General features: G+C 40.9%; 1 protein-coding gene across 1 annotated transcript; it reads right to left on the reverse strand.

Moving 5' to 3' along the window:
* Positions 1 to 1,147: 1,147 nt before the first annotated feature.
* Positions 1,148 to 26,396, reverse strand: LOC103396866 (potassium channel subfamily T member 1-like). Its single transcript, XM_025052758.1, is given in 26 exon segments — positions 1,148 to 2,157; positions 2,480 to 2,564; positions 8,589 to 8,710; positions 8,712 to 8,769; positions 8,772 to 8,871; positions 9,360 to 9,442; positions 9,445 to 9,481; positions 11,146 to 11,229; positions 11,361 to 11,462; positions 14,426 to 14,537; positions 14,778 to 14,912; positions 15,219 to 15,290; positions 15,840 to 16,012; positions 16,119 to 16,228; positions 20,642 to 20,877; positions 20,967 to 21,116; positions 21,200 to 21,377; positions 21,455 to 21,563; positions 21,735 to 21,798; positions 22,336 to 22,472; positions 22,820 to 22,963; positions 22,965 to 22,985; positions 23,189 to 23,369; positions 24,421 to 24,515; positions 25,017 to 25,107; positions 25,235 to 26,396. Coding segments are annotated over 25 exon segments (2,754 nt in total). The 5' UTR covers positions 25,059 to 25,107; positions 25,235 to 26,396; the 3' UTR covers positions 1,148 to 2,033.

The raw sequence follows: 26,396 nt of genomic DNA on the forward strand, positions 1-26,396 counted from the left end.
CAAACTTTTTCATACCACTGTATGTCCAGCGGGCCATACACCACTATTTGAGAAGCACTGCTGTAAGGCAACAGCACTATACGCTCAACCACCAGTCAGAGTTCCAACCACATCTATAAAACATCTGTATTCAAACAATAATAATACTAAATACTGTATGTGGATTATAAAGTATTTGATAACTTTGTGTAATACTATGAAAAATCCTTTCTGGACCCTGGATCAATATGTTTTTAAAAATAATAGATTCATATTTAGTATCTTTGTCTGGAATGTGGCAGAAATGTGGTCTAGGTTCAGGTTTTAGTTTCAAAGATTTGTCAGTCAGGCTCCAAATGTCAACTCTTTTTTTCCTTCAATAAATAATATTATTAAACATTATAAAGATGCTGTGGATACAATGGCACATACAGCTTTGACTCTTTAAATAACACTTAGTCATAAAAAAATTATAACAAGAAATGTTTACAAAACACAAATAAACACAGATCCTTCCGTCACAGTCTGAATGCACACGTGTCAGTAAAATGTTTGTGCAGGTGCAAAAACTAAAATAAAAATTGATTAAAACATTTTTAAAAATCATTTGCTGCAGCTACAGAGGTAAACACACAGTTATATGCCAGTGATAAAATTGTAAAATTACTTAACTGATAATAATAAAAAATTAGCTGTTTTAAAACGTGATGCTACAACTGAAAAAAATTACCATATTTTTTGGACCATAAGGCGCACCGCATTATAAGGCGAAATATCAATGAACGGGTCTATTTCCATACATAAGGCGCACTGGGTTATAAGGCGCATTAAGCGAAACAAAACAGTCAGCGATCGTCGCAGATCAATAGGGACTTAGATTTGTGGAAAAGGGTAGTGACCTAGGTTGGACACTGGAGGACACTGTTGTTGTGTGACCATCCAGAACAAAAATAGTGACAACCGCCTGACTCTGGAGGTCAGGCGGAGTGACAACCTCCAGAGTCAGGCGGTTGTCACTATTTTTTTTTTGGATGGTCACCGTATTGTTGTTTAGACGTTGTTCCGTGCTGCGGATGTTGTTTTGCAGAGAGAGTGCGTGATTTGCCTGTAAAAAAAGGAGAAATAAAAAGAGTTTTTGACCACAAAAAAATCGACAGCCATGCCACTAAAAAATCAGTCATGCGTCTGAGTCGTCCTGCATCGCAACATACATCGACAATACAAAAACACAGTGTACAGTGTCTGGGTGTTGGGAGGCATGACGCGATGTTGCACGGATTTGGGTTACACGACCATACTGTAACAATTGTTGTTGAGCATCTTCTAATTGTGATAACAGAGTTAAACGTCATTGTGTGCTCCCAGTGTGCTTCAGTTGTGTGCCATCATGTGTGATGTGCTGTGTAGTTTGGCTTTGTAAAATCGGTTCAAGCTCAGTAAGCACAACCAGACCAGAAGTAATACATAAGGCGCAACGGGTTATAAGGCGCACTGTCAATTTTTGAGAAAATTAAAGGCTTTTAAGTGCGCCTTATAGTGTGGAAAATATGGTAACTTCTTCATGTTTGATTTTTCACCGTCTCTCCAGACCAGGTTTGGACCAGCTCAAAGTGAGCTGAAGACCGGGACCGACATGGATTTGTCATCAGGGTCACGTGGTTCAAAACACTCCCTCTCACCATGTAAACTCATCACTCCTGAGCAACATTTTCGGAGTGAATCCTTACAACTGATGTTTGAGAATTGCAAAAAAAAAAAAAAAAATGACCACAGACTGTCGGACCTTTGGTTCAGTGGACAACGACTCCGCCCCTTTTCTGGTTTCATCTGGATGGACACAAGGGAAGTGTGTGATTGTACAGAGTGGGTGGAGGGAGAGTGAGGGAGTCAGTGACGAGGCACTCTTCATGCATCCCCCTACAGCATCTCTGCGGTAACTGCACCTCTTCAAATATCCACTTGTTCCGCTCGGATACACATTCATTGGTGGATGGATGGCCGAGCTGACCAGCCTTCGACCGTGGGCTTTGAGTGACAGCTAAGAAGAAGAAAGTTCAGAGGTGAGTCTCGTCCCTCGTCTCTGTGCCGAACTCCTGCTGGTTTTTGGTTCCACACGTCTGCATTGCCACCTGTGCATCCTCCGGCATATGTGCCAGCGGGTCAGGCCGGATGATGTAGCTGCGGAGAAGAGTTGGGAATAAAGAGAAGCTCGGGGAAAAATGTTGTAAAAGAATTCATCAAGTTTCTATAACAATGCATTTTCAGACTAATAAAAAAAGAAAATCACACCTGCCATATAATCTTAAATAAATCTAAAATATTTTTTTCCCCATTGTTTTAAAGAGTCAAATGATAAATCTACTAGAGAATGTTGACTCCACCCCTCCATCCTCATGCTGACACTGTAGAGCAGCACTTTAAGTAAGAAGTTCAATGAAAGTGTCAAATTGACAGACAGCTTCTGTCCACTGATGTCTGCGGGATCTACTGTGAGTCTTACACAATTTCGTTGAGCTCCAGCCTGGTGTCAGGCGGCGGATTGATGAGGACGTAGGACAGCGTGTTCTGATGGTCGTTCATCTCATCTATAAAAAAAAAGACAGTAAACACCTTCAGTGTCTTTCTCACCTCGGCCTCCATCACTGTGAGGTCCGTCAGCAGGAGACGAGCCCACTGAGCCTCTGACCACCAGTGCGGACGGCTGGGAAAGAAAGAAACTCTCACCATAACCGTCTTAACTAGACCTTGTTTTTTTTTAGACTACTAGGGTTTGTCATTTTAAATTCCCAGACCTTTTCTGCAGCGCCCCCTTTTATTGGAAGGATATTCACCGAATAAAATAAAAAAAACTAATTTCCAAAAAATTAAATCAATGCAATCCTCAGCAAAACAAAAATAGAAATGTATTTATTTAATACCACCATGTCCCCAAGTGAGGGCACACACCCCACTTTGGAAACCGCTGTTTTAAATAAAGTACAGTTCAAACTAAGACTTTTGTGACCTCATTCATACTTATCTATTCTGTATTGTAACTGCCCCCCATCATCCCCGCCCCCACACACTCACATACACAGAGGAAGAACATGAACAAGAACATAAACTTCACACAAAGAAAGACAGTGGTTCCCAAAGTGCGGGGCGCAGTACTCAAACACATTTTCAAATATTCTGTATATATATGTACTGTATATACATACATATATACATACATACATATACATATATCAAATATATAAATGTTTACAAATATTTTCCATATTCTCGTGAAGGAGTAGGTACAGTGTTATGATTCTTTGTTATTATTTGTTAAGCATGTGGCGTTTGAAGGAATCTCGATCAATGTGTAGACGTAGAGATGGTGGTGGTCATGTCTACAGTGTGGCTGCAGAAGATATTTGGGAACCACTGCTGTAAGGCAAGGACACTAACCACTGTTGCACTGTATGGCCCTGATAGAGGCAACACCTTTCCTCTGACAAACAACATTTAAGTCCATTTTTAATTTTTGTAACATGGACAAACCTCTCTGATTGAAACATTCATTAGCATGTGTGTGTGTGTCCTTCGTGTGTGTGTCTTCAGTGTGTGTGTGTGTGTGTGTGTGTGTGTGTGTTTGAGTGACTGCTCTACAGTGATCCCCAACTTTGTGAAGCCTGATGGACAGAGGACGAAACGACCCACCTTCGAGCGGCCCTTTAAAAAGCCAGGCGGGGTGCAAGAGAGAGAAGGGCTGACAATTACTGACAGAGCACTTTGTGTGTCTGGGGGGGGTGTTTCAGTGTTTCCTGAAGGCAGCATTCCGCCATGCCAACGGACCGGGAACCCCCCCGAACGCAGAGGACACGCTCTAGCATCTGTCAGACTGGACCAAATGCAGGGCAACTCAAACCAAACACGGTGAAGCAAAACATGTTGGGAGTGCGAGAGTGAAAGGAGGAGAACCTGCTGCTCTGACATCACAGTGAAAGGGGGTCGGGGAGAGGATTTTCCTTTGTTCAAATGGGAGGAAAGAGGAGGTTAAAATCCCTGTGAGAAACGACTGGAGAAACTGAGGGAACATGGCCGCCTGAGCTGGGCCAACAGTGTCAAAACATAGAGATATCTGTCAGAATTGTTTGGAATTACCCGACAGAACTTTGGGATTTTGAGCATTCCAAAAGTCAAGTCTTAAAATCCTAGCCTTCGTTGTAGTCTGGGAGAATGACCTTAGATCTTGAGGTAGGAAGTAAGCGACAACAATAACCAAATGATTAGCTGTGCATTCGCATCAGTGGATATTAATCCAGGTCAGTAACATTAATATTATGATAGTAGTAGAGGTGGGACTAAGTCATTGCTTTGCAAGTCCGAGTCAAGTCTCAAGTCAAGACAGGCAAAGTCCTCGTCGAGTCCAAGTCAAGACTGAAAAGTGTCAAGTCCCAAGTCGTGCCGTTTCTGTTTTGAGTCCTTTTAAACAAAATAATACTATATTTACACAAATCACTGCCACTCGTTTTTTGTTGACCTTGTGCGTTTTTTAAATCCGAACAGCACGATCTTTGATATCATTTTTTTTCACCGTTGTTGATGCGTTGTTTGACAGCTCTTCCTCATTGGTCGTCACGCAATTTGATTGGCTCGATGCTATCGCGTCAAAACAACGTGGGTCTAATTTGATTGGATGTTGTGCCGACAGTACATACACACACAGACGTACACACTTATACGATGAGAGATACAGAGTGCTCCTTAATAACATACTTTATAGTCTTTGGGTTTTGGAGAAAGTATCAAGTCTTGTCGAGTCAAAGGGCTCAAGTACAAGTGAAGTCACGAGTCATTGATGTTAAAGTCCAAGTCGAGTTTCAAGACTCTTTACATTTTGTCAAGTCGAGTCAAGTCATCAAATTGATGACTTGAGTCAGACTGGAGTCCAAGCCGTGTGACTCGAGTCCACACCTCTGGATAGTAGAAATAATAATGACGTGTTTTCACAGACATGGAGGCCAATCAGGGCTAAAAGAATGTAATTAATTATTTTTTAGAGGAATAGATTATTAATTAATCTCATCTTCCACCCACGGACGTAACATGTTCGGCTCCACTCTTCAAAGCCAGACTAGAACGCCCTGCTGTAAATTAAGTGTTTGTCACTGTCGAGGATCACAATGCAGGAAAATAAACGGATAGAGAGAGAGAGAGAGAGAGCTGGTGTACTGTTGACTGTCGCACACACACACAGACACATGTCGGTATCATTCACACAGTGTATACACACACACACACACACACACAGTCATGCAGTTGAAGTTGCAGTACTGTGGTCAACCAGCTAACCTGACAGTCTGGTCCTCTCTGTGTATGGATGCTCTGAAATTTCCTGCAACTCTAAGCAACGGCATTCACTGTTTAGTTTAACGACGTTCCGACTGTGATCAACATGAATAGTTTTCTATAAACAAACAGTATAAGGAGTATGAGGAGGACGAACATCTATACATGAGTACTTTAATGGATCTCCAGTATTTGGGGGACATCATGGCTCGTGACAATTCAACATTTGGCCACAAGGTGAATGAATGTCAGTAAATGGACTTAAAAGGTAGAAACAACAAAAAACAAACAAAAGTTACCTTGCAAATATCCTAGATTTACCCGATTCATAACATCACTTGCAGTGAGATTTGAAACATCCTCTACAAACCAAAAGCAGGGGTAGACGGAAGAAGAGTCGGGGGGAGGCAGGAGGAAGAAAAAAGAGAGAGAGGAAGAAAAGGAAGAAGAACAAAAACAATCAGGCAGGCAGCAAATGCTTCAGCAGATTAAGAACAGAACTTTGTGGGAAAAGGTGACGCCAAAGAAGCCATGCGTTAGAGCAGTGTTTCCCAACCTTTTCTGAGCCACGGCACATATACAGTATATCATCAAGGCAAACCCTACGGCACACCACCGAACAAAAATCTCACAAAAAGTATATGTAATTATATATAATAATATTATAGTTTAAATTTACAAAAAAATGTACTCCTGTTAAGTTGAAGACAACGCTAATAAATACTGGCAGGAATTGAAGAAAGACAAAGATCTTCTTCAACAGCTCTGATAATCTTGTCTTACTTTTAATAACCATCTGCTGCCATCTAGTGGAAGAGGATTTTATTGCTCTTTGACAAACGAAAAATTATTTGCAATAAATACTAGTTTTGGGACATTTTGACACGTAATGATCTCCCGCGGCACACTGGTGTGCCACGGCACAGTGGTTGGGAATCACTGCGTTAGAAGAAAAATGTGAGCAGAATCACTTCCAAATGATTTGAGTCTGTCACAATGTTGCAACAGTCCTCACTCAGATGGTTCTCGAGGAGGTCTTGAGCTCTCCGGGCTCTTCCTGAAAAGTATTTAATCGACACGTTTCAAGTGGAACACACATGGAGCATGATTCTGCATTTGACTTAAAAAAATAAAAAATAAAAATAAATAAAAGCATGATGGTGGGTGGAGCAAAAACAAAACAGACAAATAAGCAGCTGTGGCACCAATGCAGGGAAACGGCAGTTTGATGAAGAGCAGAAATGAAGTTGTTTTGCGTCCAGATGTCGGCGTGACGATGACCTGGGAGTGTAGCTGCGATGGGAAGTGGTGGAGGCGTTCGATGTGTGTGAGAGTGAGGTGAGGAAAAATGCTGGTTATGGTTTGGATGATGATGATGAGGAGGAGGAGCACAGAAACAGTCCTAACAGACAGTGATGTGAGACTAAATGTCCAAAATAATTCAGACGGAAAATAAAGTCAATGAGTGGAGCCTAAAATGACTTGTTTGAGAAGTTTTCACCACTTTTGTATTTAGTTTTTTTTAAATAAGTCGATCGGCAATGACATAAAGGAAGGACTTACTGTGAAATTAATATTAATTAATAATTAATAAAACACCTAAAGACAAATCTTAGCTCTGAACACACTAATGTTTTTTTCTTAGTTTATCTACGCCACACGTGTCAAACTGAAGGCCTGTGGGCAAATTAAGACTCGCCAAGTCATTTTATGTGGCCCACCAGAGCTTAACGTGCTTATGTTTTGTCTGCAGCAGTGGTTCTCAAACTGTGGTACGCGTACCACCGGTGGTACGTGAGCGCTCTCTAGTGGCACACGGGGAATATTCATAGTTTCACATTTACATTTTCAATTGAATAAATCTGAAACATACCATGCACAATTAATACAACATATAGACAAAAATGTGTAGCTACTTGTGAGATTATGAAATAGGATGTCTGTTCTTTTTATTTATTTACTTTTTTCTACTTTTTTTGCTGCAACGCAAGTCTGTCGCTCACGTAAGCACAGGCAGCACGGAATCATGGAATCACTTGCAAGTTGGACGTGGAATGAGCGGGGGAATTCTAATGTTGGTCATCATGGTGGTACTCAGAGAGCTCAGGTGTAGGAGTGTAGGATAAAAAGTATAAAATAATAGGATAAAAACCACTGGTCTACGCCACACATGTCAAACTCAAGGCCTGTGGGCAAAATAAGGCTCGCCAAGCCATTTAATGTGGCCCACCAGAGCTTAACGTGTCATTTATTTAGTACACGTGGAGTTCTTTTAATTTTGAAAAAAGCCTAATTGACCGACGATGCAGACCAGGGGTGTCAAACATACGGCCCCTGGGCCAAAACCGGCCTGCTTGATAAATTTCAAAAATACAAAAAAGACTTCATGTAATTTTAAATATCTAATTTACTTGTACTTCTCTGCATGAAAACAAAGGGGAAAATATGGACTTTAATAAGGTTATGATTATACTGGTGCAGCCCACTTGACATCTAAACATGTGGTGTGCGGCCCGTGAACCAAAATTAGGTTGACACCCTTGATGTAGACCTGGCATGGGCAAACTAAGGCCCGGGGGCCGGATGCGGCCCGTTCAGCCTTTTAATCCGTCTCGCCAAACTTTTCCAAATTATATAATTTATTTATATTATCATTTTACTTCTGCCTTTTCCCTGCATTACCTACATTTCCCCAATAGATGGCATAGAAAGGACAAAAGCATGTTTGCATTTTAGCCTTTATGTGTGACTTTTACATGTCATTTATCTTAGTTCACACAAACGAGCCATCTATCTGCTCCTGACCTGGCCCCCCTGTTTAATATTAGGACAATTGTGGCCCATGAGTCACAAAGTTTGAATACCCTTGATGTAGAATGAACAACGACACTGATGAACTCTGACCCCTGTGTGGTAATGTGACATCGTGGAACATCAACACTGTCTGAAGGAGCCAGCACATGAACATAGGCACAGCAGAACAAAGTTCGTGGATGAATGTGGTGATCATCAGCCCTGGAACTGATACTTGGAACAACATGATCAGTCTTCACCCACTGACACTAATGACAGCCAACGATGTTTGGACGACGTGATGTTTCATGAGGACCAGGGAATATTCAGACTCAAACGTCATGCAAATGTAATGACTTGCACAAACAATAATACACCAGGAAAGTTCTACATCTACGACATTTAATCCCATTAAAGCATCGTGAAAAGATTTATTTAACGACACTTACAGTACTGCTTTTGTTGTTCTCGTTCATGTTCCAAACAGCTGCTCTACTCACCGTATCCAACAGTGGGCAGACCGAGGTGCTTCATACGGTTCTTGACCAGCTCTGACAGCTCCTGACGTTTGGAGCGCCTGTACAGGTTGAGCCTCTGCTGCGAGATGTGTTCGGCTCGACTGGGCTGCTTCACATTTTTTTCTGCTCAGGCGGCACGCCCACTGCATGCTCTTCTTCCTCAGTGTTCTGATTGGACACTGGCGGTGGAGTTCTTGTGGCCCATCTTCTCCTTCCAGTTCTCTCCCTGCTCTCTGCCTGGCTCCATGTTAATGGACACCTGAGACTGCAAAACGACGAGCTAATTAGAAAAACAGCGTCTTCATGTGTGAGTGTCTGTGATGTGATGAGTCGTGACTTCAGGAAACCTTGTTTTGAAATCAAGTTAAATTAAGTAAAAAATACCTTTATTAATTACTCGAGTATTTTTGTCTTTGCACAAAAAAAAACAGAAAAATTAAAATAACAGCATTCAAAGAAAACAAAAGCTTTTCAATATCTCATTTTACTTATTAATACTTTTTGAAACTGTATGTAACATAGGTATATCTGTGGGCCAAGGCCCAAGGTTGGTGCACACTTTCTAGAAAATTTCAAAACAATTGCTATTTGGAAGAAATTAATAAAGAAAAAGCGACAATAAAAGAAGAAAAAAAATGAAAACATTGAGAGATGAAGAACTTTTGACCAACAAATGAAAGGACCTCAGAGTCAGTGCAGAGGAAGCTGCAGCAAAACCCAAACCCACGGTCTCCTCGAAGTGCTTGAACTTGCCTCTGAGGACGAGAACATGTGAGACTCTGTGCGGTAAATCCAGATTGGAATCTCAGCACTGGATGAACACAATTTCTGGAAGAGTACGTCCTGATCCACAGATCCTTCTCCGTGATCTTCATCTAAAAGACAATTATAAATATACAGTGGCTTGAAAAAGTATTCATACCCCTTGAACTTTCCCACATTTTCTCACGTTCCGACCACAAACATAAATATATTTTATTGGCATTTTAGATAAAAGATCAACATAAAGCGACACACAATTGTGAAGTAGAAGGAAAATTATACATGACTTTAAATTGTTTTTAGAAATAAAAAACTGAAAAATGTGGCGTGCAAAAGTATTCAGCCCCCTTTTCTCTGAGTGCAACCAGTTGCCTTCAGAGGTTGCCTGATGATTGCTGAATGATCAGCTGTTGACCTACTGATTAAATAGAGTCCACCTGTGTGTAATCTAACCTTAGTATAAATACACCTGTTCTGTGACAGCCTCAGACGTTTGCTAAGAGGACACTGGTCAGTGAACAGCATCATGAAGTCAAAGGAACACACCAAACAGGTCAGGGATAAAGTTGTGGAGAAGTTTAAAGCAGGGTTAGGTTATAAAAAGATTTCCCAAGCTTTGAACATCTCACGAAGCACTGTTCAATCCATCATCAAGAAATGGAAAGAGTATGGCACAACTGCAAACCTACCAAGACATGGCCGTCCACCAAAACTTACATGCAGAACAAGGAGAGCACTGATCAGAGACATAGCCAAGACACCCACGGTAACTCTGGAGGAGCTGCAGAGATCCACAGCTCAGGTGGGGGAGTCTGTCCATAGGACGACAATTAGCCGCGCACTGCACAAATCTGGCTTTTATGGAAGAGTGGCAAGAAGAAAGCCATTGTTGAAAGAAAGCCATAAGAAGTCTCGTTTGCAGTTTGCCAGAAGCCATGTGGGGGACACAGCAAATGTGTGGAAGAAGGTGCTCTGGTCAGATGAGACCAAGGTGGAACTTTTTGGTCTAAATTCAAAACGTTAGGTGTGGAGGAAAACTAACACTGCACATCACTCTCAACACACCATCCCCACTGTCAAACATGGTGGTGGCTGCATCATGTTGTGGGGCTGCTTTTCTTCAGCAGGGACAGGGAAGCTGGTCAGAGTTGATGGGAGGATGGATGGAGCCAAATACAGGACAATCCTGGAAGACAACCTGCTGGAATCTGCAAAAGACTTGAGAATGGGGCGGAGGTTCACCTTCCAGCAGGACAACGACCCTAAACATAAAGCCAGAGCTACAATGGAATGGTTTAAAACAAAACATATTCCTGTGTTAGAATGGCCCAGTCAAAGTCCAGACCTAAATCCTATTGAGAATCTGTGGCAAGATCTGAAAATTGCTGTTCACAAACGCTCTCCATCTAATCTTGCTAAACTTGAGCTGTTCTGCAAAGAAGAATGGGCAAAAATTCCAGTCTCTAGATGTGCAAAGCTGGTAGAGACATACCCCAAAAGACTTGCAGCTGTAATTGCAGCGAAAGGTGGTTCCACCAAGTATTGACAAAGGGGGCTGAATACTTTTGCACGCCACATTTTTCAGTTTTTTATTTCTAAAAACAATTTAAAGTCATGTATAATTTTCCTTCTACTTCACAATTGTGTGTCGCTTTATGTTGATCTTTTATCTAAAATGCCAATAAAATATATTTATGTTTGTGGTCGGAAGGTGAGAAAATGTGGGAAAGTTCAAGGGGTATGAATACTTTTTCAAGCCACTGTATATTGGACTTACAACACAGAGGTATCCAGAGCCAGGTGTGGTGTCCAGGCCCAGGAGAAGCCTTGTGATAGCAATCATATAGTCTTTGACGAAGGACTGAAATAAAACAGAAGGAAAAGAGACTTCATCTTTGAAAAAAATAAAACATCACCCACATCATTTACATGTGATCAGACCCAACCCATCTTAGCCACTAATTCAACCTTCAGGTGTAGAGTATGTCCCACCTGGTAAAGCAGTGTATCCAACATGCTGATACTGAAAACCCTGCCTGCAGAGAACGGCAGCCGGAACATGAAGGCCAGGTTGGAGCCCTTATCACGTTCTATCTGGAAAACATTGATTTTGGAGAAACATAGAGAACATGAGCGGTGAACTAAATATAATAATATTCTAGTTTAAATTTAGTAAAAAAATTACTCCTGTTTAGTTGAAGACAATGCTAATATACTGGCGGGAATTGAAGAAAGACACAAAGATCTTCTTCAACAGCTCTGATAATATTTTTAGTTTCAATAACCATCTGCTGCCATCTGCTGGAAGATGATTTCATGGCTCTTTGAGAAACAAAGAAAAATAATTTGCAATAAATACTAGTTTTGGGAGATTGGATAATTTTTTAAGGTACACCTAATGATCTCTGTGAACTCTCCAGTGAACTCTTCTATTGATGTTACGAAAAAACATATTGCTTTTTGTTGCTTTTTGTAACTTTTTGTTACAATGTTTGACATTGTCAAGATTGTCTAAATTGTGTTATAGATAAAAATATCAGTTAGTTCTATGACATAACACAGTGGTTCTCAAACTGTGGTACGCGGTACCAAAAAATATTCATCAAATTAGAGCATTTGTTTGTGTTAAATCATATTTTTGCATGTCACGTTGGTCGAAAAAAATTATGATGAAAACTTTTGGAACTTTACGGAGCCCCTAAAGGGACATGGGAAAAGAAAAATGAAACGTATCTCGTGAGCACGAGAAACCTTAGGTTAAGCACAGGCAGTTGTGCTTCCTGTGCGTAGTGTATGCCCCTAGGCTCTTGAATTTCTTTTATGACGTATAATCCATTATTATATATTTTGTGATAAGTTTCATGTTATTTCGTAATGCCACGTAATTACGTGATAACTTTCACATTACAATTCTACTTTCGCTTCCTCAGTTCAGTAATGAAAATATTGGAAATTAAAACATTTTTAATGTTGCGAGATTGGATAAAAAAAATCTGCTATGTACTGAGGAAGCGAAAGTAGAATTGTAATGTGAAAGTTATCACGTAATTACGTGGCATTACGAAATAACATGAAACTTATCACAAAATATATAATAATGGATTATACGTCATAAAAGAAATTCAAGAGCCTAGGGGCATACACTACGCACAGGAAGCACACCTGCCTGTGCTTAACCTAAGGTTTCTCGTGCTCACGAGATACGTTTCTTTTTTTTTTCCCCATGTCCCTTTAGGGGCTCTGTAGAACTTACTTACTTTCTCAAAAAATGACCAAAACCGCCTAAAAATGCAACAAAATGTAAACGTGTATACAGATTGGGCCAGAAAGATTTACCCATTGTATATCTCTATCGTGTTCACTTAGCTTTTGTCCTAGAAGCCTACAATTTTGGATAGTTTCTCTCAAAATGCATAACTTTTGATCTACCCGATTTCATTTGTTTACTCCAAATGAGTGTCGAGTATGACATCGAAGGGTAAGTACGACCAGACTGTGGCCTTGAAGGAGGCTGGACACACAACAAAGCAAATCATGAAAAAGGTGAATATTTGTCGTAAGACTGTCTACAATGTCATGAAACGATACAAGGAGACTGGCAAGACCACCAGCAAGCCAATCCCTGGAAGAAAACGTTCAGTCCGGACCAAAAGGGTTGTTGAGATGGTGAGGAAGAGAGTCCAAAGGAATCCTTGCAGGAGCGTGAGGGCAACAGCAAAAGAAGTGAACATCTCAAAACCTTCACTGAGAAGAATTGTCAAACAGGATCTCAAACTGAAAGCATTAAAAATGCAACACAGACAACTGATTTCAGCTGCTTCAAAATAAAAATGGCTTGACAGGGGGCAAATGATGCTGCAGGAGATCCAGAGTGCCGCAAGCAAAGTCCTGGTTTGGTCTGATGAGAAGATCTTCACCGTTCAGGCAGTGGTCAATTCCAAGAATGACAAGGTATATGCACATCCTTGAAGGCTGCAGAACTAATTTCTGTCATCAGAAACCAGCTGGAGTCATGTTGTGGGCTGTGATTGCGTCTGATGGCTCAAAGTCTCCTTTGGTCTTCATTCAGGAGGGTGTGAAAGTGAACAGCCAGGTCTACCTACAAATGCTTGAAGAAAAAGTGTTGCCATGGTGTACCAATGCGTTTGGAAACCAGTATATCTTCACACAAGATGGTGCACCCACTCACACATCCAATGTCACACAGGCCTGGTGCAAGTAGCACTTTCCTGGCTTCTGGGACAAGAACATGTGGCCTCCATCAAGTCTGGACATCAATCCAATGGACTTTTTGATTTGGTCTATTCTGGAGAGGGAGGTCTCAAGAGTATCTCACAGCAGTGTCACCGCTTTGAAGAAAGCTTTGATGAAGTCATGGTCAAAACCTGATGCAGAGATGGCGCTCATGCCAGGCAGTGCCAGGTCATCTCCAGGCTATGATAAAGGCAAAGGGTGGCCATATTGAGATGTAAATCTTTTTGGTGGCTGAGAATACAGTATAGAAACTGTGTTCAATGTTTGTTATGTTTGTCTGCAAGCCTTTTTGAATAGTGCGGAAAAAACGATGGGTAAATCTTTGTGGCCCACCCTGTAATTTGTGTCAAAAACAGAAAAAAACAGCATTTTTTACTTTCTCAAAAACTTGACAAAAAAACGACCAAATGCTCTAATTCAGTGGTTCTCAAACTGTGGTACGTGTACCACCGGTGGTACGCAAGCGCTCTCTAGTGGTATGTGGGGAAATTTCATATTTTCACATTTACATTTTCAATTGACTAAATCTGAAACATATCATGCGCAATTAATACAACATTTAAACATAAACATCTTTATAAACATCTCTCAAGTGTGGTGGAAGCTAATAGGGAAGGCCCATGCTGCTATATTCTAATGTTGGTCATCATGGTGGTACTCAGAGAGCTCAATGTTTTCTCAGGTGGTACAGAGTATAAAACGTTTGAGAACCACTGGATTAGAGGATCACATTTATTTATATTATTATAATATTATTTAAGACATGAGACCCAGAGAGTCATCGTCACAGTTAAAACACAAACCTTCTCCAGTTTGGAAAGAGCCAGTGAGTAGCAGTCTTTGGCCCTGAACTGCATAAACCTCATGTTGAACGGATGTGTGAGCTCTGTGCTGATGCTGAGGCTGGGGAATAATCTGAGGGGCAGGAGCAGATACAGAGAAAAAGGAATGGAGCTGCTGGTGACATGTGGTGGTTTGTTTACTATAGTAACCTCTGGTACAGCAGCTGCAGCAGTGATGAATGACTTCAATTCTAAGGCCTAAATGGAGGAGACGCTGCAGAGCTTTGGAAAAGTCTGAGACATCGGAAAAAGTCCCACAGAGCAACAAATAAACAAATTGCGTTGTGTGTGTACTCTGCTCTACCTCCTTTACCTGAACATGGTCTGGACGTTGATGATGGTTTTAGCATCCGCCATGTAGTCCTCTTTGGCGCTCGTGGTGCTCTCTTTGTCCACGACCACCAGATTGTCAGTGTAGATGATGCCGCACTGCAGCAGGTTGTCCAGACTGATGCAGTTAACACACAGAGTCGCAGAGTAAAAATCATCATCTGAGGAGCTCAATAAAATCTTAATTTACTCTCTAGATGAATCTTCATTCATCTAGACAGAATCTGACTGCAGGGCAGATATTTGAAAAGATAAAAAAAGGCAGAGGAAATCTGCTTGTAGATTTCTACATCTCGTTAGCGTCCCGTTTCATGTAGCCAACAGATATTTCAACACATTCATCTTTTTGTGCTTTTTTCTGTTATATTCTGCACAGTCAAACACCTACCGCTCTTTTGTAATCGGTTCATGTGTAAACACATACTTATCAATAGTGCCGGCCATGAAGTACACCATTGGAAAACAGCAAATGGCCTCTAAGAAATGGTTGTCTGGCCTGTAGAGACAGAGGAAACACAATCAAGTCACAGTAGCTACCTCCTTGAAACCTGAGTGAAACTTATTACGGTCTTGTTGTATTTTTCCAGGGAGGTCTCATGGCTCGAAGTAGAGTCGGTGAAATTAAGCTCTGTTAAATGAAAGCCACAGTAGGAAAGAGAAAACAAAACACATTGGGGAAAACAAATAAGAATATGTGTTTATGGTTAATATTTATAATTTTTTTATACTGAAGAAACTCTAAACTCTAGCTTTGTGTTTTGTGTTTTTAATCAGACTCTCCAGCTTGCTGTCCCTGTCAGCACAGAGCAGAAACCTGCCACTATACTGTAGTAACAGATCTGACCAGATGGTGGAACATGAGCAGTAGCTTCACCAGATGGGTTGATGACCAAAGTACAAAATCAGGGTCAGAGAAAATAGTGATAACTGTGACTTTATTCCTGATGTCATTCTAACATTATAGTGGATAGAATCAGATTATTAGTAATATTAGGAAAAAAACTGCAATTATTTTAATCTGCGAAAACAACTGTCACAGACGTACGGGTAGTCCAACAGCAGAACTATGGGATTGAGCTCCTTCCTGGGACGGTAGTAGGCCCGCTGCGGGACAATGAAGTTGTAGAGGCCATTGCCTGCCGTCTCTGCCGACACTATGATCAGCTTGTTCTTGAAGCCGTAGGCCTTGGCATCTTCGAAGCTGTTGTGTGTGCATCCCTAAGTGGAAGCAGACGATTCATCAGCTCATAAAAAGCATCACTCACTTTTACCATGTCTAGCAGGGTAAAACTCAAAGCTCAAATCTGCTGCACAGTGAATTTACCTTGTCCAGGCGAAGGCAGCAGAACGGAGCTTTCTGTGTGAGTGTGGGAGAGCTGCCTATGTAGGGTGAGTTTGGAGGGTAGCCCTTCACAAAGCTAATGGAACAAGAGCAAGGAAAATATCACAAGTGAGTGGTATAACACAGTGATTCCCAACCACTGTGCCGTAGCACACTAGTGTGCCGTGAGAGATCGGTAGGTGTGCTGCGGAAAATTATCCAATGTCACTTAATTGCTCCAAAAACCATCAAATCATTTAATAATTGCAAATATTTTTTCTTCATCAATGCGTGACAAGCAGAGCAACTAAATCCTCTTTCGCTAGGTGGCAGCAGATCGTCACAGATACAGAGTGTGTCTGATTGGCGTGAAGAGGGAGGACAACAAGAGCATCCTCCTGAACCCGGGTCCTCGCCACATCATGGCTGCCACCGACACCTGCTACTACATCAACATCACCAAGGAGGAGAACACTTTTATCTTCAAACAGGAGGAGAAGCACTGCAAAGGTCTGCCCGTCACTGGCCTCGATGACACCCCCTCTAGGCTTCCTGTGCACAGCATCATCGCCGGCATGGGTGAGAATGAAATTTCTTTTTAATAGTAAAGTTGTAAAAAAACAGAAATGTGCAGCTTACTACAAACAGAATACATTTTCTTATTTATTCATTTATCTAAATCAGTGATTCCCAACCACTGTGCCGTGGCACACTAGTGTGCCGTCAGAGATCATTTGGTGTGCTGCGGGAGCAATGAAATCATTTTCTACTAGGTGGCAGCAGATGGTTATTAAAACCAAGAAAAGATAATCAGAGCTGTTGAAGATCTTTATGAGTGTCTTTCTTCAATTCCTGTCAGTACAGTATATCTGTCATGTCTGTCTGTTTCCGTGTTTTCCTGTGTTCTTTGTGGGGTAATCATGGGATCACACTCACCTGTTTGGTAATTAGCTTCACTTGTGTCACCTGGTGTTCCCTGTGTATATATACCCCTCTCCCTCACTCTGTCGGTGTTGGATCATTGTGATTGTGACTGTGTTAGATCTTCGTGTTCCTGAGTTTCCTACTCTGTGTTTCCTCGTGTTCCTCGAGAATTCCATGCATGTTAGTTCTTCGTGTTTTGTTAATTTGGACTTTGTTAATAAAACTTCCTGCACCAGAAAGAGTCTCTCCAGTACTGCATTTGGGTCCTGCCTGCTCCCTGCGATGCTCGCACATGACAGTTTGTCTACCATATTCCTGTACCCTGTCTGCACAGGCGCAGTGCAATGAAACAGTCCACTGGCAGTTGGGGGGGATGGAGGGGTAGGCAAGGTAACGATAAGGGATTAAACATTTGATGTATTTTTAGTACTCTGATTATAATGTTGTAGTCCAAATGTTTTGCTCATGTGTTATGCAAGGGTTCACAGTTTAGGGGTATGGGAGGGGAAGTAAAGGCGTGGTGAGAGTGTGAGTGTGTATGTGACGGAGTGGAGAGAGATGAGGAGAAACAAAAGGAGCTAGCGAAGCTGGCTGAGAGCCATAAAGTTCAGAGTGAGTTGTTGCAATTGCCTGCATTAAAGTCCCTTAAAGCACTGATACATTTGACTGCTCTATAAAGATGTTACACAGAAAGATTTATTTTTCCACTTTTAATTAAATAAATGTTTGGGTTTTTTTTTCCAAGAACAGTGCATGTAACAGGGCTGGTTAGACTTAATCTCAAAAGCAGTTTTAAAAAGTTGGCAACTGGACTCACCTCAAGTAAATTGAAGACGTTTCGCCTCTCATCCAAGAGGCTTCATCAGTTCTACTGTCCTGGTGGAGAGTTTCCAGGTATTTACCAGGTATTATGGTATGTGGTGTCTGAGGCCCCCTCCTCTGTTCAGAGATTTGACATGGATGGCTTCCTTTTGCCAACTTTTTAAAACTGCTTTTGAGATTATTATGATGACCTGGATGACTGTGAATATCCACAAGTACAGGGGAGACTTCAGGGCCAAAGCTAACATTAGCTCTGGGGCTAACTCCCTTCACTTTGTGCTTGTCCACAGCAGAGGTAAACAGAAACAGGGAAGTTGGGTTCAGCCACACTGACCACAACAGAACATAAACAGAGTTTTAACAGCTTCAACATGACAGGGCTCAAACTGCTCTTAGCTTACGCTACCGTTCTCTTGCGCACGAGCGCATGTGCACACAGCCGTTCACAGACAGACATACGCTACTAGTATAACACAGAGTAGCCTACCAGAAAAGTCATTGGTCGCTAGCCATATGAACTTTGTTAGCCTGTAAAAATCTATAAACTAGCCGCATCATTGTTTAAGCTGCAGGGTTCAAAGCATGTGAAAAACCTAGCGGCTTATAGACTGGAAATTATGGTAATAATAAGAAGAAGAAAAAGAAAAAGAACGTAATGGGGTTTTTTTGTCATTAATAAATGATTGCAATGATTTCAATAGCAATTAGTCAAATTTAATCCTCATTCAACTGATGTCATCTCTGTCTGTGTTATTTTCGTTAGGTCCAACTAGGTACACAACATCGAGGGCTGGACAAAATTTCAGCGACTGGTGTAAAATCCCCAAAGATTCTAGGGATCCCATTTTCATCTGCAGAGGAGACGAGTCATCAGCGTGTGAAGTTGTGCTAAGTCAAAAGTGCAGACCAAGGAGCAGGTTTTCCATGAAGATAAAAAAAGGAAACATTACCATCACAATTACAAATCTAACGGTGTCCGACAGTGGCACCTACTGGTTTGGGCAAGAAAGCACCAGCAGAGGGATAGGGACATGTAACTTGTTCTTTAACAGGCTAAACCTGACTGTGGGTGAGTTGAGTTAGTTTCATTACATTACAGTTTGATATCTATCTATCTATCTATCTATCTATCTATCTATCTATCTATCTATCTATCTATCTCCTGCCTGCTCCCTGCGATGCTCGCACATGACAATATCAGCGTTTTCTTTAACTCAACAGGAGTATATTTTTAGTCAATTCAAAGAAGAATATTATTATAATTCATTATATATACTTTTTGTGAGATTTTTGTATGGTGGTGTGCCGTGGGGTTTTTCCTGAGGATATACAGTATATGTGCCGTGGCTTAAAAAAGGTTGGGAAACACTGGTATAACGCACAGAGAACGTCTCTGTTCTGAAGCCTAAAGAGTTTCCAAAGAGTTTCTGGAAGTTTCTTTCTGCTGTTGTATCATTACTCTTTCTACTATAGTATCAGGAATGACAAAAAGAATCAGAAGCCCTATATAAAAACTGGAGAAAGTACATGTAAAATACTATGAGGTAGTACAAGTACATGTAAAACGTAAGTGATTTGTTGACTAAAGCGTCAGGACGACTGTTTGTGTGACACGGGGGACGGATGAGAGTGAAGGGGTGAGGATTTACACGGGGGACTCTCGGTGTTCACCTCACCCAGGAGGAAAAGTGCTGACAGTCCCCCGGTACGTCACGCACATTCATCACTGACACCTCCGTTCCCTGCGGCATCTTGACAAACAGTTCACGCTCCGATTCTAAACCGATTTGTCTTTTGTCTCACAACCAGTGAGGCGTGGAGAGGAGGTGGGGGTGAGTCGGTGAGATCAATCAAGTGTATGGTACAGGTTCACTGCCAAGACAAGAACATAAAGGTATCATGGTGATTTTTCAAATTACAATCTGGGTAATTAGCATTAGCACAGTCAATTAAAATCAAACACATTATGGAGCATATACAAAGTTAATGTTATGACTTAGCATATATAACAACATATAGAAGGGTGAGTGGTGTATATTGTAAAATATATTGGAAAGGTATTTGTTTAATGGTAGTGAATGTTTTTCTGGTAAAATGGTGCAGCATGGGTAAAAAAAAAACTTACCGAATGAAGCGGTCTTATCAACTTTCACAGGTCAGAGGAAAATCACAACACAACATTCACAGCGAAGGCAAATTAAGCACATAAGGAACAAATAATTCCAAAAAATAATAATAATAATGAAAATGAAAGTTAGTAAAAACCAAAAGCCGAAGCTGTTGCATTCTGAAATGTTGGGTATGAGGGCGATTTAAATCAGTGTTTCCCAACCTTTTTTGAACCATGGCACATATATATCATCAGGAAAAAACTCACGGCACACTACCAAACAAAAATCTCACAAAACGTATATGTAATGAAATATAATAATATTCTAGTTTAAGTTTACTAAAAAATGTACTCCTGTTTAGTTTAAGACAACGCTGATATACTGGCAGGAATTGAAGAAAGACACACAAAGATCTTCTTCAACAGCTCTGATTATCTTTTCTTAGTTTTAATAACCATCTGCTGCCACCTAGTAGAAGAGGATTTCATTGCTCCCGCGGCACACCAAATGATCTCTGACGGCACACTAGTGTGCCACGGCACAGTGGTTGGGAATCACTGATTTAAATAAATGAATATATAAGATGTATTGAAATGTATTCTGTCTGTAGTATGCTGCACATTTCTGTTTTTTTACAACTTTACTATTAAAAAGAAATTTCATTCTCACCCATGCTGGCGATGATGCTGTGCACAGGAAGCCTAGAGGGGGCGTCATAGAGGCCAGTGATGGGCAGACCTTTGCAGTGCTTCTCCTCCTGTTTGAAGATGAAGGCGGAGTTCTCCTCCTTGGTGATGTTGATGTAGTAGCAGGTATCGGTGGCAGCCATGATGTGGCGAGGACCAGGTTTCAGGAGGATGCTCTTGTTGTCCTCCCACTTCACGCCAATTAGACACACTCCGTATCTGTGACGTGAATGAAGGGGAAAAAAAAAATCTTCTCAAAGACAAATCCATCGTTGGTCCAGAGCAAACTAATGAAAGTCACTGCTTACTTCTTATGGGCGTGAAAGGAAGCGTACGTAAAGCTCTTGCCGTCGTACTCCCCGAAAAATTTGCTGTCACACAGGCGGATGTGGTAAACCTCGTTCCCCGAGCAGTGACCGTACGTCCACTGCCACTGCTCCGGTGCGAGCTGGCCCTCCCTGGAATATCAGCAGAGTACTATTGACATGAATGACTTTAGAGTGACACATTATTATTTCGTTGAATTGTGACGGTTTCATGCATTTTAAATACGTTTTGACGTGAAAGGCGATAAAAGGTAACATGTAAAAGGCAGTACAGAAATAATCACTGTCCTCTGGTGGTGTGGACCAAGAGAGTGACTAAGGTGGACATGGCTGGACACACGCAGTTCAGTGACAACAAGGCGTATTTGAATTCTTCTTCACATACCACGTGATCTGAAGGAAAACGACATATTATAATCAAATGTGAAAATGTCACAGTTATGAAAAGCATTTGAGCTTCGAGCACTCACCTGCAAACTTCACGTGAAATTTATTTTCTGGTTTGAGAATTTGGACATAGAGAGGACAGTTAGGGGCGAAGTCCTTCGCAGCCCAGGCCCTCAAAATGGTCTGGTGATCCTGGAGGACAAAAACAGCAGTGCATTAGCATTTCTACATTTTTTAAATTCAAGTTTCAACTTTGTCTCACTGGAAATTTAATTAAATTACTTAAATTGATCAACATCCCATTATTGTCCTTATTTGGGCAAATTTGTATTATAGGGAAAATATCCAGTCGCGGCCACTTACTGCTGCCGTTCGATCCACCCCATTTCTGCTGCTCAGAATAAAGCAGGCCTCAGCATCGTCCATCCTGAGGGTCAAGATAAAGACACGCAGGAAAATACAGAGGGACAGGGTCAGGGGCTGGTGACCCACTGCAGAGGAAGCATTGATCGGAAAACTGCACTCATTACTCAAGTAGATTGACACTATAAAGATAGCTAGACGTTGATAGGCTCTGGTTCCTCAAGACAATAAAAAGGTTAATGGTCTTGTTTAGCTTGACTCTGGTGAATTGGGGATTTAATTTATAGCAAGTGTTTACGGACACTATCCTGCCATTACACCTTACATTACATTTTGTACAAGCTAATGCTACCGGCAATAAAGCTAATGGTTATAGCTTTAGCTATAAACAAAATGCTAAAGCTAATAGCATTAGCTTTTACAAACATTATTAGTTTCTTTTTAAGTAATTTTCTCAAAACTAACTGACAGGCATACACATAAGTGTTTGTAGATTTTTCTGTAGACACACTGACTCTTTAATGCAAGGTGCAACTCAAACAAGTTAGCAGAATATTCATCCTAAACATGGCTATGACTAGCTGTATGCAAAGTGACTCACTTTGCCCTCATCAGGTCCTGGTCTTTGAGAGCAGATCCCTGAAGGTAGATGACCCTCTGTGACCACAGAGGAATCTGGAGAATACGGCGAACCTGGATGTCCATCTCTGCTGGACACAGAATAACCACGTAATAGTCCTTGAGGCCAAAAAAGACAGAAGAGGATTTACAAGCGGGTACAAGAGCGTTAATCATAAAACTGCATTAACCACGGTTCCTCACTATTTTTTACTAATAAGTTTACATTTTAACTTACTATTTTTTGTATTGTGTTTATTCATTTATTCATCTTGTTTAACTATTTCTCACAGATATTTCCAAAAATACGTACAACTGGCTAAAACAAGGCAATAACAAGAACATTTTGCCTTAATGTCATTGCGCAGGCTCCTGCTGATCCCCCATTAGCATACAGCACATTTTGAATGTTAATCAATTGATGCACTGTAGCCGTTTGTCCTCTCCACAGGCAGCTACAACAGTACCTGTAGTCTAGGATGAGCGTAGAACTCATTGAGGAAATCCATCAGCAGATTGATCTTCAGCGAGCTGACACACAACACCACGTGCTTCTCCGTCTGTGCTCGTTGTTGGCTGTAGTTCCCTCCCAATTTCTGGCTCTCCATCCACCAGGTACGCTAGTTCTTCAAACTGACACAACATTGATTTGATGTCAGAAGAACCAAGAATTAAATCAGTAATAAAAAAAGGGGAGTCAAGTGACGAGTATTAACATCCAGTTCGCATGACTGGCTGAGATGAAAACCCTTGAGAAAATTTAAATTAATGACCAGATTATGGTCATTTACAGGTAAAACCAGTGCATAGAGATCACTCCGTGCTGTGGGAATCACCTGCAGCGGCAGAACAACCAGAGCAACAGAGATGAGAAGGACAACCAGCAGCTTCGACGGCCAGATCTGTGGCGTGACGTCCCCGTAGCCCACAGTCGAGAAGGTGAGGATGCAGAAATAGAAGGAGTCGAACAGGGACAGGTGTTTTCCTGCTCTCTCCAGGTGCTGGATCCCACAGGCTCTGCAGGAAAAAAAACCCTCAAAATTTCAGTTATGATTTAGCTCAATTTAATCTGCATTGAATGTAATTTAATGAAAATCAAGCAGCAACAAATTCAATGCAACTTTACCATGTCCTCTTTAATTAACTGTTGGTTTTTCCTACTCACTGATCATTCTAATCTATTTGGTTCATTAACGAGGGTTTAACGAATTGCATCGAGGCAGGACGGGCAGACAGTCTGGCGGTGTCGGACCAGACACTGTGCCTGGTGCTGGCCAAGGCTCTCAATATGCAAACACTTCAAGAGGTGAAGGCAGTGGTTAATAATAAAGGATCACTGCTGCAAAAATCAATAGAGCAGTAAAGAAAACAAGTGCAGCCCACTGAATGAAAACCAATCCAAAAAGTCTAGCATTTATTTATATGTTTTTCAAGATGTCCTCTCGATAGTCACTCACTTCCCTTGTGCATGTTAATGAATTAAAAAAGATTCTACTTGCAACTCACTGAGCAATATATATTTCTGATAATAATTGAGCATAACATACAGCACTACTGAATAAATAAAAGAGTATAATATACTACTTGATGGAACTGAGCAATTACCACATTAACACATTCATTAATAAACACTGACATTTATTGCAACTTTTGGTCTGAATTTGTAAATTCGTGCCTCTCAACCAATAAGAGCATTGTGGGCAGTCCTAAATCTGCTGCAGCTCTGAACGGGAACATAAAAGCACTGGCGTGGACTAGCATAGTTAGCGGTAAATGGAAAATTTAACTGCTTTGGTGGATAAAGGATCTTATTTACCTCCAGTTATTCCAAACCAAATGTTGTTTTGTGATTGTTAGTATTACTTTTTAAGAAACTGTGTGCAAAACACTCTTGAAAACAACTTCATTAACCACAGAAAACGATGTGATCAATCTGGATTTGAATTTTAATTGATGCAGAACTTTTTCAAACCCAACTCTAAATTATGGCTGCTCCTCTGGGCCAAAAATGTTTGTCTGGTTTTAGGAATATATGGCATGCTCCCATGAGATACTTGATTTAACTCACCCAGTGAAAACCAGACACATCAGGGTACAGATGAGGATGAACACCTGGTTGAACATGGCAGAGTGGGTCCTCTGGATGGCATGGTGGAAGTCATTCTTGACAGGTGAAAGGAGAGAGACACAAAGGCAGGATTGAAATGTTACATCTGTGACATCAGAAAACGGAAACACCGACTCTTCAGACTAACTGATATTTGGTATTGATTTGTCTTGTGCTCCAGAGCGCCACCCTAAGTTCATCACACACATCCTCATCAAAAATACACAGGATTTCAAGGTCTACAACACACCACCTGAACCACACACACAAAGTAGACTATATTTGTTCTTGTGCTTACGTTTCTGTGTATCCGTGAATACTGTGATTTCTTCCTCTGCCTCTCCGAAACTTTTATAAATGACCCGCTAATTCTGATACAGGATTACAAGTCAGGGTTGATCTAAGACCCTGACCTGACGTGCTATTGCGGAATATTGATACCAAATATGTTTTATTCATATGAAGAGACAGATAAAGGGTTCTAAAGTGATAAAGTCTGGACACCACGTAATAACAAAGCTCACATCATAAAAAATAAAAATCATTTAAAAACAAACTCTAAAGCCTTGGGTTTTGTCTTCTCCGTCTTCGGAATTCATTATGTAGTCGGAGAAGATCTCTCTGGGTTCTCTCTGTCCACATCCCGCTCTGTATTTAACGGCAGCAAGGGCAATTGCATGTTATTGTCTGAGAAACCGATGGCCCAGATTTGAATTCTCCGCACGGTGGTTAAAACTTTAAATTAACCATTAATTAAAATATCAAAAATACTCACAATCATATTCTCCAGTGCACCTTTGGCTAACCAGCAGTTTAGAAACACATGGACAAATATGTTTCTCCATGGAGCCCAGAAAATCTTGAGAGACGGAAGAAAAATGTTGAAATTTAAAACCAGTTAGCATGATTAAAAAACAACTTAGACTAGTAACATTTCTAAAAAGAAACAAAAAAACAATGACTGTAATTATGAACGGCACAGAATTGATCATCTCCAATATGAAGGATATCTGAAAGATCTGCTCCCAAATGTTCACCTAGAAATTGGAAATTGTCAGGAAAAATGAATTGAATCACAATATGATAGTCAAACACCTCTCATCATTTTGTCCAGTTATATCAACCTTAATAGCAACTCTATTAATTTGGAACCAATGTACGTGGAAGGTGCAGTAAATGGACATCCAGACTGTGTATTAACATTATGGCAGACACCTTATCCTCGGGTTCATTTCAGAGTATAAAGACATATGTTTACTGTCAGGAGGTAAACTACAGGAAGAAAAAGCAGGAGAAGAAAGACGCCATTTAGTAAATTAAACTCTGTTATCGCCTTGATAAAACAGGGATAAACAGGATGTCAATACAATACAGATGAGCTGCTTCAGTATTCAAATCATTAAATTAAATTTATACAGATTCCAATAAACAAACAAAGATGACTTTTGCATGTAAAATAAATAATAAAAATGCAGTTCTCTGTAGCAGACCACTCTTTGTGACCGATGATCTACTATCTTCTACTCTTCTCTGCACCCTGGTTCTTACTCGCCGACAGCCAAGTATTTGATTGATCACATAAGAAGAGTGACTCTGCATTTCTGCTGTTAATAACTGGAGAAATTAAAATTGAAACGCTCTTAAAAATGTATCAAACCTCAATATTTAATCACTTGCAGGTTCTTGTACTGGTCTGGGTCTGCAACTGGACCACAGTCCACCTATTAGTTAGGCCCCTTTTTTTAATACCTTGTTGTGCATACACCAGTGGAGGGAGCACATCGCACTTACCACCAGGATAGTTATCGGACATTCAAAGTTTGGGTTATTTTGAAGTTTTGAATGCTATTAGCATAGCTCAATGCTAAGCTAGTGACATATACACTATATTACCAAAAGTATTCGCTCACCCATTCAAATGATCAGAATCAGGTGTC

The sequence above is a fragment of the Cynoglossus semilaevis genome, chromosome W, assembly GCF_000523025.1.
Source record: "Cynoglossus semilaevis isolate Cse_v1.0 chromosome W, Cse_v1.0, whole genome shotgun sequence".
Lineage (NCBI taxonomy): Eukaryota > Metazoa > Chordata > Actinopteri > Pleuronectiformes > Cynoglossidae > Cynoglossus > Cynoglossus semilaevis.